The sequence below is a fragment of the Pediculus humanus genome, genomic scaffold, assembly GCF_000006295.1.
Source record: "Pediculus humanus corporis 1103172107540 genomic scaffold, whole genome shotgun sequence".
In the NCBI taxonomy this organism is placed as follows: domain Eukaryota; kingdom Metazoa; phylum Arthropoda; class Insecta; order Psocodea; family Pediculidae; genus Pediculus; species Pediculus humanus.
Genome location: NW_002987155.1, coordinates 518,597 through 538,458, shown reverse-complemented (window position 1 = coordinate 538,458; position 19,862 = coordinate 518,597). Strand labels below are relative to the sequence as shown.

At 29.7% G+C, this 19,862-nt stretch overlaps 2 protein-coding genes across 2 annotated transcripts; both read right to left on the bottom strand.

Annotated features, from left to right (window-relative positions):
• Positions 1–8,703: 8,703 nt before the first annotated feature.
• Positions 8,704–10,429, bottom strand: Phum_PHUM190160 (uncharacterized protein; the record flags this gene model as incomplete). The annotated part of the gene is made up of 2 exons (XM_002425259.1): positions 8,704–8,942; positions 9,019–10,429. The coding sequence occupies 2 exons, from the start codon at positions 10,427–10,429 to the stop codon at positions 8,704–8,706; spliced, it is 1,650 nt and encodes a 549-aa protein (XP_002425304.1).
• A 2,128-nt stretch (positions 10,430–12,557) lies between these two features.
• Phum_PHUM190150 (uncharacterized protein) lies at positions 12,558–18,275 on the bottom strand (the record flags this gene model as incomplete). The annotated part of the gene is made up of 7 exons (XM_002425258.1): positions 12,558–12,591; positions 12,990–15,542; positions 15,864–16,425; positions 16,508–16,787; positions 16,900–17,186; positions 17,251–17,500; positions 18,210–18,275. The coding sequence occupies 7 exons, from the start codon at positions 18,273–18,275 to the stop codon at positions 12,558–12,560; spliced, it is 4,032 nt and encodes a 1,343-aa protein (XP_002425303.1).
• Positions 18,276–19,862: the final 1,587 nt, after the last annotated feature.

The following is a 19,862-nucleotide window of genomic DNA, read 5'->3' as shown; positions in this document are numbered from 1 at the left end:
AATTCATAACGCGTACGGAAAAAAAAAAAAATACGAAAAATGAATGACTCACGCTACTTCTACTGCCACGACCCGGTTTTTTAGGAACAAAAAAAAAAAAAAAGGAAAGAGTTTGCTAGTTACACGATTGTGTTTAATTATTAATTAATTTGAATTGTTTTTTAAATAAATAATGTAACGCGATTTCAAAAAAACAAAAAAAAAAAAAAAAAAAGAACGCGAGGTTTAAAAACGAAAACAAAAAAACGGTTTTTTTTTTAAATTTAATTTCAAAAAAAAAAAAAAAAAGTTAATAAAAATTAATTTAAAAAATAACGGGGAAGAAGAAGAAAAAAATGAATCACCTAAAGGGAGTTTTTTTTTTTTTAAATTACTTGTTTAAATAAACGACGGAAAGAAAGAAAAAAATAAAAGAAAATTAAAATTTTTTTTTTTATTCCGGAACACACACAAAAAAATCGAAATTTAAACTTTTAACGGTTTTTTTTCTTCGTTTTCTTCTCGACCGCCCCCCGCGCCACCGTCGCCGCCTCCCACTTTCTTCATATTTTTCACTCATCATCATCTTCCATCATCATTTTTCCCATCTTTTTTTTTTTTTTTTTTTTTTTTTTTGCTTTTCGGAAACGATTTCATAATATTTATTATTATAAGTTTAATGTAATTTTTATTATTATTATTATTATTATTATTATTATTATTATTATTATTTACGATTTTTTAAAAAATTTTCAAAACAACCATTTCACGTTTGAAAAATTTCATTTCGATCGATTATTTACAAAAAAAAAACCAGGGGGAAAAAAGGGAATAAAAAATAAAAGGAATGAAAATGAAAAAAATGGAAAATTATTATTAATAATAATAATAATAATAATAATAATAATAATAATAATAATAATAAAATTACGGTTTTGAATTAATATAATAATACTTTTTGAAAACCGCTTTTATTTCCCTTTATTTCTCTTTCTTTTCTCTCTCTCTCTCTCTCTCTCTCTCTCACTCTCTCTCTCTCTCTTTCTCTTTCTCTCTCTCTTCACCTAAATCCTTCTTTTGATTTTTTATTTTTTTTATTTCATTATTATTATTATTATTATTATTATCATCATTATTATTATTTTTACTTTTTTTTTTCAAAAGAAAGAAAGAAAAACAAAAACAAAAAAAAAAAGGAAAAAAAAAGAAAAAGTTTAGATTTAATTTCCCCCTACCGCCCCCCTCCAAACGTTTCTCTCTTTCTCTCTCCGCAATGTGACGTCACGCAAAACGTAAACATCCGCGAGGAAAAAAAAAACTATGACGTCATTGTCGTATTAATAATTTTTTTGTTTGTTTTTTTTTGAACAACGATTTGATGACCGATTTTTGTTTTGTTTTATTAATTATCGTTTAAAAATTTAGCAAAAAAAAAAAAAATGTCGAATTTTATATTACGAACGAGGGAGGGAAATTTGTCGCAAATATTTAAAAAAAAAAATAAATGAAACCCGTACCATTTTGCGTTACATAAATATTAATAATAATAATAACAAACGTTTATTAATAATTTGACGACATTTTTTTTTTATTTTTTTTTTTATTTTGTCGAAAATTGAATTTTAACTCCTCTACTTCAACGGTAATAAATTTTATTTCCCTCCCCACCCCTCCTTTTTTTTTTTATTTGAAATTAAATTTTGCCGTTGAAGAGAAAAAAAAAAAAAAAATTATTTATTACTCTATGGAAAAAAAAAAAAAATAGGAAGTCGAAAAGAGGGAAATACATATATATATAATTTTGTCAACGGAGACGGAAAATTTACAATTCAAATATATAAATTTTTTTTTTTTTTTTATAACTCGAATCATATGTGTGTGTGCGTGCGTGTGCGTAACGCGTACTTACGTAAAATCCCTCCCCCTCTCTCCCCTTTCTCCCACCACCCCCGCCGATTTTTTATCGGAAAAAAAGTAAACAATATGGCGTATTTTTTTTGAAAGGCACAATTTAATAAATTTATTAATGTAATGAGGGAAAAAAAAAAAAAATTAGTTTCGTAGTAACTAACGACGAGATTTTTGTCTATCCATCTTTTTTTAGGTTGGTAACACTGATTATTAATGAAAAATTATAAAACTTTTTAATTTTCTTGTGCGGTTAACTTGAAACTAAAGTTTTAAGAACAATTTCGTGTATTTAATTTTAATAATTTTAATAAATTTAAAAAATTATTATTATTATTATTATTATTATTATTATTATTATTATTATTTTCCTTGTTTCGATAAACTTTCGACAAATTTTAAATTTAATTTAAATAAATAAATTAAAAAAATATAATTGGGGAGAATCGAAAAGACTAGACTAGACTGATTAGTTTAAGAAGAGAGCGAGCGGGGGGATAAGTTAAAAAGATAAATTTTTCAAAATGGCGTCGTGACGTGACGTCAGAAGGTCACGTTATTTTCGCGCTCACGCGCCATTTTGAAAATTATGTCCGTTGTTATTGCATGTGCGTTTGTTTGCTCATAGAGAGCGAAAAAAAATTTTATTTTTTTTTTTCTTTTTTTTTTCCTTTGACGACTAGTTTTTTTTTCCTTTGACGACTAGTTTTTTTTTTTCCTTTGCGGTTTTCCTTTTTTTTTTATTTTTTATTTACAGTAACCTTTTTTTTCTTTTTCTTTTTGTTTAATTAAAAATAGTAAAAAAAAAAAAAGAAAATAAAATTCTGTTTGCGAAAGAAAAATACAAATTATTTATTTATATTATTTTATTTTTTTTCGCCTTGTTTCCTTTTTTTCCATTTTTCCTTTTTTTTCCTTTTTTTTCCTTTTTTAATTTGAAAAAAAAAAAACTAAAATTAACCTTAGTAAATATTCTTCTTATTCCTTTTAGAAAAACGTTTTTTTTTGTTTCTTTTTATTTCATTAATTATTCTTTTCCTTTTAGGGCATCATTGTTACTTTTGACTTTTCCTTTTTTCCCTTTCCCCCTTCTTTTCCTTTTTTTCCTTTTTCTGTGTTTTCTTTTTTTTTTTTTTTAATTAATAAATAATAACTGACTTTGTTTTTTTCTTTTTTTTTTTTCAGGACGCGAGTCGGATTTTCTCATAGGAATTTTCTAGTAGTTTTCATGTGGAAAAAATGCAACAACAAAAAGGGGTAAGTTAAAGAATTATTATCATTATTATCGCGTCGAAATAATTAATAAATTTAAAAAAAAAAAAAATATTCGTATCGCTAATTTATTTATTACTCGAGTAATAATAATAATAATAATAATAATAATAATAATAATAATAATAATAATAATATTAATAATAATAATAATAATAATAATAATAATAATAATAATAATAATAATAATAATAATAATAATAAACAATGGATGATAAAAAATTTATTTTTTATTACTTATTAAAGTCAGCAATTAATTTTTTTTTTCATTCCGGGTTTAAAATTAGGTTGGAAAGGTTGGGAAAGGTATTTTTATCATCCGAAACGTCGACAAAATTCCCCGTGAAAAGGAAAAGGGTAGTAGAGAGGGGAGGGTGATGGGGAAGGAGGGGGGAAAATCCCATTCAAAAAATCAATTTTTTTTTTTGGGAAATTTTTTTTTTTGTAATTTTTTCTCTCGTACAAAAAAACAAACGAGAAAAATTAACGACAAACACGACAACCACTACAACAAACAACAACAAACACAACAACAACAGGTGCATTTTCATTTCCTTTTAAAAATAATAATTTAATTACCCTAATAAAAAAGAGAGATAGAGAAAATTGTACGTATAGTTTCCCACTTAATTTTTTTTTTTTCTTTACTTACTTACTTACGGTTTTTTATTACCCTTTTTCCGTATAAGAAAATTAAAAAGTAAAATGAAATTTGAGAGGTTTTCTATTATATAGATAATAGAAAATAAAATGCCCAAAAAAAAAAAAAAATCGGGAATAACGGGAATAAAACGACGGGAACAACGTGATCAGCCAGACAAAATCGGGATGTGGAATTAATCTATACCCCCCAAAATTATTATTATTTATTACTCTTGTAAAATTTTTAATTATTATTATTATTATTATCATTTGATATTTTTCTACATCATCATCGTCATCATCATCGTCATTATCATTATCATCATTATCATCATTTTTTTTCTTAACGTTTCCCTTAACGCTCTTTTACGGGGAGACTCTCTCAACAAATGAAAAAAAAAATTACTCCCATTGTTATTTACGTTCGATTTGTTACCGTAATTAATTAATTATCAAACTCATTAATTAACGATAATTAATTACGTAATAAAAATAATAATAATAATAATGATGATGATGATAATAATATATTAAAAAATTCGGATGTGATGATGATATAAATTTTAATTTTTCCCGCTATTTATTTTTTTTTATTTCCAATATACGCGTTCATTTATTATTATTATTATTATTATTATTATTATTATTATTAATTAATTAATTAATAAGGGGTGATTTATGTTTTAACAAACAACATAAAACAATAATAATAATAATAATAATGTTACTCGTTTAGGAAAAAATAAAAAAATGAAAAGGTTTTTCATTTCGTTTCAGGAACGTTCGTTCGTTTTAAATAAAAGAAAATCTCGAAAATTTTCTCCACCCTCATCACCGCCACCACTACCACCCCACGTTTAAAAAAAGGAAATTTTCAAAGGTTAGAATAACGTATATATGTATAAATAAATAAATAAATAAATAATAAATTAAATTTTTTGAAACCGAAAAAAAAAAAAAAATTATTTAATTTGACAATGACGAAATAAAAAAATCCGCATTAATAATAATAATAATAATAATAATAATGTTACGTTTGTTTCCGGTCAATATTTCACCTCCCCCCCTTCCCTCCCCCTCCAAAAAAAAAAAAAACCGGAAAAAACTAAAAAAACTTTTAAATTTTTCATTATCGGACATTTTATCGGGGAAAAAAAAAAAATTATTTTTTACATTTTTTTTAAAACTTTTTTTTTTTTTAAACGGGCGCGCACTTACACGCACACACACACGCACACGTACACGCACGCACACGCACACGCGTAAGAAAATGAACACGTATAGATATATATTTATTTTTTTTTTACTTTTTTTTTTTTTTCTAGAATTTAATCGAAAAATTGTACGACGAATTAAGAATAGAAGAGAAAACAAAGAAAAAAAAATAACGTGGCACCAGAACAAAATTTAATTTAATTTAATTAATTTTTTTTTTTTTTTTCGGATCGAAGACTTTTTTTTTTTTTTTTGTTTGTTTGTTTTGCTTACCTTTCGTTTTTTCATATTATATATTTTTACGTCTTCTGGTTCTTCCGTTACGTAAACATTATTATTATTATTAATATAAAAAAAACAAAAAAAATTTTAACAAATTCGATTTTATATATAAACTATTATTATTATTATAATAACAATTTAATATTTTATTCACTTTTTATTAAAACACACACATTTTAACTAATCCGTTCGGAGATTCGTTTTCGTTTTTTTATTTTTTTTTTCTCTACCGAACTGCTACCGAACTGTTTCCGCCGAACGGTTTTAAAAAATTCGATTATTAATAATATCAAAGTTCATAGAGAAAATAACAACAATTAAAATTTGGACTACGTTCGGTTGATGGATGCGTACGAACGTGAACAAAAAAATTAAAAAATTTTAATCGCGACCGTTCGTTCGTTCGTTTAATTTTTTTTCACACGTACGCGAAATTTTTATTATTAATAAAATAACAATAATAATAATAATGATTATTATTTAAAAATATTAATAATAATAATAATTAAAACAAATTAATTAATTAATAATTTTTTAATTTTTCGTTTTACGTTTAAAAACTAACGATACCGTAGGAACACCGAACGTCACTGACGCCGACATCGGGTTAAACGGGGGAGGCGGCGTTCGCGGCAGAAGCGGTGGTGGTGGGAGTAGTGGGAGTGGTGAGAGTGGCGGCGGCGTCTTACACAAAGAGAGATGCGTAGAAACTTATCGAAAAAAACCGTTTAAATATTCAATTTTTTTTTTTTTTTTTAAATTTGAAATTAACACGAATTCTCTCTCGCACGCACTCTCAACTCCAAATAATTTTTATTACCCCCCCCCCTCCGCGGAAAAGGAAGGAGGAAGTGGGAGGGAATGGGGAGGAAATGGGGAAGGAGGGAAGGGGGTAATTATTAATATCGTACGTGATTAAAATCGATTTTTATAATAATGGTTTTATTTTTTTTTTTTTAAATTATTTATTTTACTTAATGATACAAAAATTAATAATAATAATAATAATAATAATAATAATAATAATAATCTCGATCGATAATTGAACGTTCGATACTTTATTTTATTTATTTATTTATTTATTATTTACAACTATCGATCATTATATATAAAAAAAAAACCTGGTGTCGTTTTTTGTAACTATTTCGATTCGTAAGACTGCGCGATTGGATAGTGTAATGCCATCTATTGGATTTTATTACTAACTAAATGAACGGTTTTAGACTTGATTAAATAATTTTTCCGTTTATATATAATTAAAAGTTTGGAAAAACGTTTTTTTTATTTTTTATTTTTTTTTTTTTGCTTTTAAAGCAGTTTAAAAAAAAAAAAATGGAGGTTACGGTTCAGGTGAATTATTATTATTATTAAAAAAATAAATTATTAAAATTTTTTTTAAAATAAATTAATTTATTTAAAATCCAAAAAAACAAACAAACAAAAAATTTTTCCAGTGCAATTTTTTTATTTTTTTTTCTATTTATAAACGTCATCATTACTCGAACGGTGCAATTTAATTAATTACGTCATCAAACAAAATAACTATCAGTCAATCAATCAATCAATCAATCAATCAATTAATCGAATTAATAATAAAATGTCTCACGGATAAAATTTGTAGGATTTTACTTGTGACATTAATAAAAAAAAAATTTTCATTAATTTTTCGCGTTTTTTTTTTTAAAGGAAAAATTTTATGTATCGATCGATTATCGATTGGTTATCGATAAAAATCAAAGCTTAGGATCAACAATAAGATCATAATTTTAAAAAATATATATATGTATATACATCATACAGATAATAACAGATAAAAATTTTTTCTTTTTTCTTTTTTTTTTTTTTTTTTTTGTTTAGAATTTCATAACAGAGAATACGAATTACATAATATATATAAATATCATCATTATCATTATCATTATCATTAACATTATCATTATTATGATTATATCACATCATTTTATTAAAATTAATTTTCCCCCATTTGTGAGATTACATAAAAAAAAAAAAAAAAAAAATTAATAATATAATTGATTTGATTTTTCTCTTTCTCTCTCTCTCTCTCTCCTCCCTAACAATGGTGTTATCGATAAGAGATTTAAAGGGAGAAGGGGAGAAGGGGGTGGGGGTGGTAGAGAAGGGAAAAAGAGCGGGACGGAAACATTTAACTGTTCACATGACAATTTTTTTTTGGAAAAATCCAATCGTCGATTGACTCTTCCATTATTTATATAAATTCCTTTGATTTTCATTTAATCTTCATCATCATCATCATCATCATCATCATCATCATCATTATTATCATCGTATTTATCGATGTTTTTTAATAAGAAATAACCCCCCAAAAAAAATGTAAAAATGATACGGCGACGAAACGCAGGCAGACTTTTCATTTATTTATTTATTTGTTGTTTTCATCCGTGCAAAAAGGGCGTATAAATGAATCTAATGACACGACAACTTTTTTTTTTTTTTATACGAATAAAACAAAAACGTGAGCGCACGATTAAAATTTTTTAGATACAATAAATAAACATTTAAAACATTTAACAAAATGCGAGTTTTTTTTTATTATACTTTAACGCAGTCGTGGCAGCAGTTTAATTATTATTATTATTATTATTACGTTTCTTATTTTAAAATCAAGGGTAAAAAAAAAAAATTTAAACGACACTTCCGGTGTTCGTTCACTCATTCATTCATTCACATAAACTTTATTTATATATATATTGATCGCGTATAAAAAATAAATCGTCATTTTTATCATTATTATTATTAGCATTTAATCGTAAACGAAGAGAGACAGCGGCGATTGATTTTTAACAAAAAATTTGATAATAATAATAACGCATCTCGACTAATGACACGATTTTTTTTTTTTTTTTTTTAATTTGTTATTTTCGGCGTAACGAATTCCGGTTTCGGTTAATAATTTAAAACGGAAACGATGCGAGCGCGGGAAAAAGAAAAAATTCAAATTTTTCAAAGGACGGTCTTAACGATCATTGTAAAAAAAAAATTAACCGTCGACGCCGCCATTTTTTTTTTAAATAAAAAATTAAATTAGTTTTAACGAGCCGTCGAAAGCGTTGTTAGTTTTTTTTTTTAATTAAAAACAAAAAAAAAAAAATTTTCGTTTAAACAACAATTGGCACGAAAGTTTCTAGAAAGTTTTTCTCTATCTCTCTCTCTCTCTCTCTCTCTCTCTCTCTTTCTCCTTCCTTCGTGTTTGTTTTTGTTTGTTTGTTTGTTTGTTTGTTTGTATGTTCAGACGCTCCATGCAATCACGACTTTTTTAAATGGTACGAAAAGACCACGTCCGGGTTCGCTGAAAAAGAAAAAATTTTTTTAAAAATGGCGTTTTTTTTTTTTTTTTTTTTTTTAAACGAGAAGTAATTATAAAACTCACCAATCGAAAAATTTATGACCCATAAATGTACCGTCTGAAGATCCTCCACCACCATTTCCGTTAAACAATTCTATTCCCACGTAAGGTTCGGATTTTTCAGGTACGTGACCGCAAAATTTGACTTTTCCAACGACTACTTTACCCTGCGGATTAATTACCTTAACGTAACAATTTGGAAAAATGTCGTTAACCGTTTTCGGTAGGAATGGTTGTGCCGTTTTCGGAGGACCCAAACCTGAAAATGATAATAATAATAATATTACAATCCCTATTTCCGGTTCCTCTCATTGTTTTTGAGAATGACGACTTACAGTATATCGAATCCGTGTCGGAAAATCTCCTTTCTAATTTTTTCAATTGATTCGAATTAATCATCATCATGTTATCGACGGACCTTCTTAAAAATTCTTCTGCTTCGTCCATAAGGGATTCCGTTGATTCTTCGCTATCGATTTCATATTGCAAATTCGGCATTGATTGTCTGCAAAGGTAGCAACAGTGAAAGTGTATTTTCGGTTGTTTACGCATTTCCTTTTGCAAATGATAAAAATTTTCCGATGCGCTTTCGTGCATACCCTGAGAATAATGATGATAATGACGATTATGATAATAGTTGGATTTCAACAAAGAAGAAGAAGAAGAAGGAGGAAACGGTGGTGGTGGTGGAGGAGGAGGATGATGATGATGAATGGACGACCATATGCACTGTTTCGAAGGACAGGAAAATATTTGCGTTGCGGATATTTTGGGTTGTTGTTTCCACCCTGCCGAATGCCTTCGTCTTACGTCATCATTCAAACCCGATTGGGATTGTATGGAATTGGTCGAGGTTTGATAGTACCGACTTCCGTAGTAACAACTACTTCCGCAACTCGATCGACTATCTTGTCGTCGTAAAAATTCGCAACAGCAATTGTCGTTGGGAGGAAGTTTCGTTTCGAAAACGTTGCCCCCCGTTTTTTTATCATTTTTGTACGTCGTTTCCATGTTTTCATCGTGTAAATGATCGGCGCTTCGCGAGAGTTCGGGTACCATGCTCGTGAAATTAATGTCGGAAAGTAGTACTCGGCGAGCTTCGCACGTTGTCTTATTCGATAAGGGAAGACGTTTCATTTGTGGCACGGGCAATGTGAACTTTGAGGGTAGCGTCGTTAAATTACAATTTATTTTATGAGCCAAATACGTTTCGGATTTCCACTGATGGTGAGATGGCAATGCCGTTATGTCGGTTTGAACGCTCGTTTCTTGAGTGTGAGGAGGTAACGCAGCGGCAGCGGTGGTGGCTGCGGCTGCTGCCGCTGTCACGACCCCCTTACCCTTGGTCGCAGTAGCCCTTCTAAAACTACTCCCGGAAAATATTTCCCGGTGAATTATGGGCTGATAGGGTAAAGGATCGGGAAGAGTGTTTCGACGACCGGAATATATACCATCGTCGCTGTCGTCTACTATACCACATTTCGATATATCCGTTTCCAGTAGTAGCACGGTTTTGCCGTAAGAAGAAGATGAACAATCATCGTTTCCGCTACTTTCTTCGGCTATGGGTACCAAATCCTCGTGTATAGAATTCGGATCCGTTTCTCCTGTCGTGAAAACCAATTCGATATCATCGATATCGTCCGATTCGATGTCATCCGAATCCGATTTGTATTTATCCTGAACAAGTTTAACGAAGGATCCACTTGTTGTCGATTTTTGATTTTCTTCTCCTTCGCTATCCATCGACGCGAAAAACGAAACGAAAAGAAAATTTTTTTCCCACTTATTTCGAATTTTTTCCTTTCATTTTTTTTTTTTTTTCCCCCGAATTTATTATTATTATTATTATTATTATTATTATTACGATTTGAAATTTTTCGTCACGTGATATTATTTCTTCTTCTTCTTTAATGCACTTTTCACTTTTTTTTTTTTTTTTGTTAAAAAAGTTCAATCAAATATTTTTCCATATATTTAATTTATAAAATTTTCTTTTTTTTTTCCAAAATGGTGACGCGTTAATCGTACTGGAAAAACAAATTAAAATTTTAAACGACAGCAAAAGGCAACAGCAATAGTAAAAAAAAAAAAAATAAATGAAAAAGACTCACTGCTAAATCGATTTTGATATTTTGTTCGTCATTTTTTTTTTAACTTCCTTCTTTCCTTGTTGTATCTTCTGCTATGTTTGTGGCATGCGTCGTCAACGATCCGTTTCCAGGATATGACAAAAAAAAAAAAAAAAAAAAAAAAAAACAAGGGCGCAAACTCCCACCGTTTTCACCTCATAATCATCATCATCATCATCATCCCGTTATTTTTAGGGCCATTTTTTTCTTTTTCCTTTTTTTTGATTTGTAAACCGAAACGTTTTTAAAACCGCCATCATTTTCCTTTTTTTCCGGCAAATAACTGTAAAGAAAAAAATTATTATTATTATTATTAAATTTCCATTAATTTAACAAAAAAAAAAAAAATCCGCCATTTTTTTATTCGATTTAAAAAAAAAAGAAAAATTCGTTACCGAAAAAAAAAAAAAAAAAACGTTCCGGTAATTAATTAATTTAAATCCCCCCCCTCCCTTCCCGAAACCTTATTATTATTATTATCATCATCAAAGGAATCGAAAGAAAAAAAGAAAAACAAACGTACGGGATAATCGTAAAGGGAAATTACATAATAATAATAATAATAATGATTAAAATACATTTAAAAAAATGTTTTTGTTTTTTTTTTTTTTTTTTTTTTTTCGGGGGGGGGGGTGGTAATATCGATCAAACTTTTAAGAAAAAAAAAAAGGGCACAACAGGAAAAGGAAGTTTTTACGTTAAAAGAAAGAAAACGTGAAAAGGTTAATAATAAACCACGCCTCCCTTTATTTTCTTATTAATTGAACAACAACAGCAACAGCAACAACAACAACAGCAGAAACACCTAAAAGGTTATAATTAAAAAATGAAACAAAAACTTTTATCATAAAATTTTTAATTATAACTTTATTTTAAACTTTAACCTTCTCGGTCGTGACGATAATAATAATAATAATGGGGATTCCGCGATGTACAAAAGATTGTTAAACAACGGAATTGGGAGGGGGGAAAGAGCTGTTGAGGAGAGGGAAAAGAGAGAGGGAGTAATCGAAAAAATTCGAATTTTTTTTTTTTTTTTTTTTTTGGAAACATTCGGAGAAATTTCTGTTTAAAAAAACCGGAAGTAAATAATAATAATAATAATAGTTTTTTTTCCCCCCCATTTTCGATTTTTTTTTAATTAAAAATTTATAAAACGATGACGTCACACACGTAATAAATAAATAAATAATTTTTTTTCTTTCAAAACGTAATAAAATCCGGATCCTGAAATAAATTATTATTATTATTAATAACTAAAATTTAAAAAAATTTACAAGCGTAATAATAATAATAATAATAATAATAATAATAATAATAATAATAATAATAATTATAATAATGGCGTCGAATAAATTATCAAAAATTTTTTTTTTTTGTTTTTTATGGTTTGATAACGTTTTCGATTCGTGATAACGCGTAATAAAAACAAAAAAAAAAAAAAGTGAAACAATTTTTTTTTTTCTTTTGATAACGTTTCGTTTTTATTATTATTATTATTATTATTATTATTATTATTATTATTATTAGTCAGACTTTTACAGTCCGTTAACGAGTGTTTTTTTTTTTTTTTTTTTTAATTTTTTATTACGCATTATTATTATTATTAATTTTATTACCTTCGCGAGTGTTTTTTTTTTTTATTATTTATTACGCGCGCGTATTCGTGCGGACACGTTAATAAAAAAAAGCAAAAAAGCAAAAAAGCATTTATTAACAATTATTAAAAAAAAACCCAAAAATTAACCTTTTGTCGTGGCATCAAACGATTCCGTCCTGAAAAGTAAAAAAAAAAAAAAAAAAAAAGAAAGAAAAAAAAATTGTTTTTATTTTTTATTTTTTCATAACCGTTAAATAATAATATTATTAAAAAAATTCGATTTAAATTGATAAATATATACATATCGATATTTATGTTTGTTAGTTTTTGGATTAAAAAAATAAGTCATTCCAACATAAAAATTTACATATATTTACTTTTTTTTTTTTTTTTTTTTGTATAAATGAAACAATTTAATAAATTAAATAAATGAATATTCTAATAATATTCCCTATATGTGTTGCTGTTGTTGTGGTTGTGGTTGTTGTTACTGTTGTTGCTGCTGCTGCTGTTGTGGCTGTTGTTGTACATCGTTAAAGTATTATTGTATTCGTTCGTGGCGGGGGTTTCGTACGGCATCACTGTATTCCTATTGTAATTAATCATTGGTGGAGGTATAGAAGTCGGACACCCGTATCCGGGGGTTGACTGTGCGTGCGAATACTGCGAGTATGAATCGTTCCACGATTCGTAACCGTGATAAGAATTTTGTTCTGCGTTTTGATAACTCGAATAAGTCAAAGTTTGCGACCTTTGAGAGTACGAATCGTTACCGTTATTCGGATCCGGGTGGTAACTTTCCGAACCGAGAGAATAATTGGTGAAATTCTCGCAATTCGAATAACCGAACATGTTACTACTATGATCCTGATAACCGTAATCGTTGGGTAAACAACCACTGTTGTTGGGTATTTTGTTTGTCGCAGCACTTGGTGAATTTTCGTAAAATGTCCGAGACGAATAGGAAGTCGTCGTCGACGATGATGAAACGTCGAGGACGGCTGCTGCCGCCGCCGCCACTCCCGTCGGCGGTGGCGGAAGCGACGTTCGCGACGTAGAGTTCGACGAATTTCGAACGTTCGCGTTCCTCGTCGCTCCCACGTTGTACTTAGATGGCAACTGACCCATTATGTTGGCTATCATGACTTTGGCTTCGCTCAAAACGAGTTCGGGATCGTCGGATTTATTCACGTTTGTTGTTGTTGTTGTTTCGTTCGATGAATTTTGTTCGCTCGCGGGTGACGAACGGGGGGGTTGCGAAAGTTTGACCTTTTTCTGTTGTTCTTCAATCATTTTTTCCACGACGGATCTCCCTGAAATTTTCTTTTCCGCGGCTTTGTAAATATCTTCGTAACTGTAATCATCATCGTCGTCGTCGTCGTCGTCGTCGTCATCGTCGCCTTCGACGACGTCGTCAACGTTATCATTTCCATTACCGACATCGTGATCGTCGTCGTCGTCGTCTTCGTCATCGTTCAAATTTTTCGAACATGTTTTAGACCCGTCGTCTATAAATGGATTGGCACCTCCTTCTCTCATCGAAAAGGGAGAAAGTCTTCCGGACGTCGCATTCGACTCTTCCTTGTATTTCGACGATTCGGATTTCAAAGGATTGTCACCGACGAAATTGACAAATTGTCGTAATTTTTCCACGCTGTTGGGATCTTTGGATTCCATTTCTTTCAAATACGCAATCAAACTTTGCTGTTCCTCCGAGGACAAGTCTTTAAAATTTTGTAACAAGGATTTCATGTCTTCTTCGCTCAATTCTTTCGACATGAAACTCTTTTTATTTTTAAAATTGTTGACTTCCTCAAACGTTGTTAACGTATTTTTCGCAGGGGTTGCGTTCACGTTCGTTTTCGCCACCGTCGATGACAATTGTTGCGGTACAACAACCGAATATTTCAAGTCTTGTTCTCTTTGTGCCAAGGGTGCGTTCGGGGAATAAACGGGAGGGAAAGCCAATGGAGAAGGATACGCGATGGGTTGCGGTGGAACCGTAGTCGCAACGGGAATCGGAGATTGACGCGTCGTCGCCTGCGCCATTCCGACCACAGCATTTATGAGCTGCTCTAATTCTTGTTCCGTCACGTTCGTCTTTCCCTGAGCGATTAGAGCAGCCGCAATTTGCTGAGCGATGGCGATTTTATCGACCGCTCCGATTCCGGGCACTATGAGAGGTTCCGACGAAACGGGAGTCGGCATAATCGCGGGAGCGGATAAAACGGAAGGAGAAACGGGGGGTGGATTACTTTTACGAGCTTTCCAAGAATTAAAAAGTTCGGCAACGTTTTGAATGGCCGTTCGTGTGGCGTTGACCATGTGTTTTTCGACAATGCCCGCAAACAATTGTCCCTTGAGTTTTTCCTTGACCGTTTCGAAGAGAACGTTGTTTTCGGACACGTCAATCAAACCATCCGACGAATTGGGTTTCTTCTTTTCCAAAGCGATAGCTTGTGCAAGTAAATTGTTCACGCGTGGTCCCAACGATCCCAATTGATTTTCCAACGCCGTCAACAATCTCAACACGGTTATGACTCTGACCTGAGATTCGAATTCTGAATTGACCATTCCCAATTCGTAATTGTCGGATTTATCCGTCGAATTTTCTTTCGCACCCTTTATTTCGCTACCCGTGAGAGCTTTCCAAGTGTTTTTGATGTCTTCAACGGTCACGTTGCTCTTATCGTCCAACTCCAACGGAGTCGGTGACACTTCGATGACGTCGGAATCGATTCCGCTCGATTTATCGTTTTCCACGAGACCGATTTCCGTTTTGTATTTTTCCTTTTTCATTTGCAGTTCTTCGTTGTGCAATTCTTTCATTCTCACAAGCCAAAATTTAATCCATTCGGGTTTGAAATCGTGTTTCGTCGCATCGACGCCTTCGGCCGTGAGTTCCTTGTAACGACGATTCCAAAATTTTTTCCATTCCGCCGGATACAGCGGATGTTTTTCCGGATTTTTTTTGTAATTTTTCAACGTTTTCGCCATGTCTTTTTCTAATTTTTCAACGTACTCAACGTACAAATCCCTTTTTTTTCTCTTATCACGAAGTTCGGCAACTTTTGATTGAGTACTTTTCGGCCTTTCGAAACTAGCGTAATCGTCATCGTTATACAAGCTGAAAAATTCAATAATCGTTCAGAACCTAAATTAAAACAAGACATTTGACAAAACAAAAAAAAAAAAAAAATTGAATAAATAATACGCACAAAAACAAATTTTCACAAACAATAATTTTTAAAATCTATTTAAATTCACACAAAATTTTATTTATTTATTTATTTATTTGGAAAACTGATCGGTTTTTACTTAACGGAAATCATCATCATCATCATCATCATCAATGACATAAACAACGATTAAAAAAAAGCGTTTTGAAAAAAAATTTTTCTTTTTTTTTTTTTTTTACCTCGGTACATGTATAATTAAAAAAACGTACCTGTCGTAGCGAATGGTCCTAAACGATGGCCTAACATAAACAGGAGATTTTGTTCTATAATTAGTTGTCGAGCGATAACGTCGATAACTCGAACCCCCGCGACTCCTAGATCTCGATCGAGATCTAGATCGACCGTAATAACGAGGAGATCTCGATCTCACATCCGAATTTTCGTAGTCTTTACGAACGTAACGATAATGGGTATGGGACCGTGATTTCGATAGGGAACTCGATCTCGAACGGGAACGGGATCGCGAACGTGAATACGATCTTGATCTCGAACGGGAATACGATCGAGATGCTGACGTCGTTGAAATCGTTTCAACGGATTTTTCTCTTTTAACCTTGGAATTACCACGACTCGATCTTGGCAACAACAATCTTTTCTCATAATTCCCTCTCTTATCCAGACAACAATTGTCGACAAACGACGGGGACGACGACGACGTCGTCGTCGTCGTCGTCGTCGAATTTTTCATTTTCGTTTTGTTCATTTCGTTTTTCAAAGCCGTCGACCTTTTTTTCGCTTCTTCTTTTTCTATATCTATCGTCAAAACGGTATCTAAAACCAAAAAAAAAAAAAAAAAAAATTGAGTACTCCACGCCTTCATCTTCTTCTTCGGTGTATGTAAGGGAGCGCATACCTGCTTCGGGAGCGCATTTTTTAATAAAATCCAAATCCACGAGCAATTCGTAATTCGAATCCGCCGTCTCGTGAAAATGTCTTCCCAATCTCATTTCCCGATAATATTCTTCTTTTTTCTCATCGAATATGGCTCCGTCGACGATGACCGGATTCAAACGACCAAATTTACTTTCTATGGCTTTGACTATTTTCGCGAGAACTTCTCCAGTTCCTCTTTTATACTCTTTCACTTTCGGTATCAAAGCCAAAGCTGTGTTCGTTCTAGGAAAGTATCGTCCCTAAAAGCAAAAAAAAAAAAAAAATCCCATAACTATAAAGTTAACAGAAGAGAGATAGAGAGATACAATTCAACGTGAAGAGAAAGAGAGAGAGAGAGAGAAAAAAGCTCACAATATATTTAATTCTATGATTAAAACAAACTAAATGTGCTAAAACCGTTCTCGGATCTCCTCTTTTATTACACAGGAGACAACAATATTTGGGTTCGACTTCATCTCCGACGGGCGTGATTTCAGCCAGATATTCCAATCCAATGAGAGGAGCTTTCATTTCGTCCAAAGTCGACGTTATTTCCGGTACTCTCGTGACTATATCTTCAAAACCGGGAGGTACGGGTTCACCCGGTGCCAAATCCGGTATGTCTACACCGGGTGCCTTGATGACTTTTCCACCGACATCTAAAATTATTAACTCTTGTCAAATGGACCGACCGTTACGGTACGATGGTTAAATTTAATTTACCCGTGGATAATTTGGATGATTCTTTAATGACGATCTTTGAAAAATTTTCGTGTGAATGAAATTGAGCTTGCATTCTCCTCGTGTGATTTTTACCCGACGTGTGTTCTTCCAAACTTTTCGTGCTACCGATGGGTACGTTACAAACGTGACAACGAAATCTTCCCCTGGGATTTTCCTCCGTGCTTTTCGTAAAAACGTAACCATCTTCTCCATTATCTAATTTAACTTTGGCTTTTAAAAATTCTAAAACCTGCAACAAAAAAAAAAAAAATTTTAACCATAATTAATGACGTCATTAATTTAATACATCATTTTCATTTTTATTATTATTATTTATTCTCGAAAAACAAATATCTATAGTTAAGAAAAAGAAATTTTTTATTTTCTGATAAAAACGTTTTTTTTTTTTTTTTTTTTTTTTGCCGTCATTTATTTATTAAATAAACACACACAAACACACACTACATTTGTTTGATAAAAAAGTGAATAATAATAATAATAATAGTAATGATATCGTAAATTAATTAATATGTAATGTAAAAATTTAAACAATATTAACAAAAAGCAAATACACAAATGTTTTTTTAACCTCTCAAATTAAACATTTTCCTTATTTAACACATACACATTTTAAAAAACCAATTTAACACTTTACACAATTACAAATAATTATAATAAATTATATATATTAAAAAAAAAATTATGTACGATTCTCGTGTACATTGATAATAATAATAATATTTAATTTTAATCAATTTATTTGATTTTTTTTTTTTTTTTCAGTACCTTTAATAAAAAATTCAATTTTAAAATAATCTTCATAATATACACACATATATATATATATATATATATATATGTAATCCTGTAAAGAAAAACTTTATAACGATAACTTTTTTTTTTTTTTTAATGATAAAATGATTATAAAATGAAATTAATATGATTAGACAATGTCATACCTTTGAATTATATGTAAAATCATCATCTTCATCTTTTTTTTCCTTTCTCATATAATCCACATCCATATCTATGATATTTCTTCATTAATATTAATTTTTCTTTTTCCTTACAGGTTTCGTCTTTTCCTCACTCGAACTATGTATTATTCATATAATGGTATCTCACATATAGAAATTCTGCTACGAATTCGATTGTGATATTAATGCCAAGAGGTATTTATTTATTTTATTTTAACACCTACACATAAATCAATCATATTTAATAATAATAATAATAATAATTTATGTAATGTAATAAATAATGTGTGTGCAGAAAATTTTTTTTTTTAACAAAAAGTGATTTTTTTTCACATTCGAAAAAAATGGGTTTAAATACTTAATAAGCATACTTATCCACTTATATTCTATATATATGTATTGATATTTCATAAATATTTAAAATTGATTATGAAATATCAAATAATAATAATAATAATAATAATAATATAATAAATAAAAACAAACCTGTAACCACATGAGCACAACAAATAATAATAATAATAATACATAAATAAATAAATATGTAACTATTAATTAAATAACAACACTATATCACTTTTATTATTATTAATTTAAAAAAAAAAAATTTAAGCGTTTCTCTCTCTCTCTCTCTCTCTCTCTCTCTCTCTTCACTTAATTAATATTAAACGAGATAAAATTTTTGACGGTAAATGTATATTATTATGTAAAACTTATACATTATAATGTGGTGGTGGTGGTGGTGGTCGTTACCAAAAAAAAAAGAATTTTAACGGTTTTTTTTTTATTTAAAAAAAAAAAAAAATGGAACGCGATTGATATATTGCTTTTTTCCGGGGCAAATCACCATCACGTTCTTTTTTTTTTCTCTCACTCTTTACATACAATTAATTTAATTTAAAAAAAAAAAAAAAAATTAATTAGCTTACCTACGAAATGTGAAAAGAAGGGGGTGGGAGGGGGAGGGGGGAAACGATACTAATTCGTAGATATGTACTTAATAACGATATTATTATTAATATTTAAAAATAATTACTTTATTTGTAATAATAATTAATGAAAGTATATATATATATATCGGAATTAACAACATTTAGACTAACACCTTAATTACGATTTTTCTCAATGTTGGTAACATTGGTAACACTTACGCGGTCGATTATAGTCACAACAAATGAGCTTTACGTACGAGCTAAATTTAACGAACACTTTTTTTTTTTTTATTCTCTTAAACATAAATGTTAAACAATTTATTATTAATTATTATTGTTTAATTATTAATTTAACATAATAATAATAGCTTAAACATTTTCAAATCGTTAATTAATAACAATAATAAAAAATTATTAATAATAATAATAATAGTCAAATTCACAACGCGTGAGATTATTATTATTATTATTATGTTATCATATTTTTTTTTTTACAATTTTTTTTTTTTTTTTTTTTTTTTATGTATAAATGGATTTGCCATGCCGGTTTTATATAACCAAAAAGGGTGAGAGAAAAAAAAAAAAAAATTAATTTTTAATCGTTTCTAACGATTGATTATAATTATTAACGGTACGCATTGAATGCGTGAATCACAATCGTTAGGGGACCAAAAAAAAAAAAAAAAAAAAAAAATTATTTTAA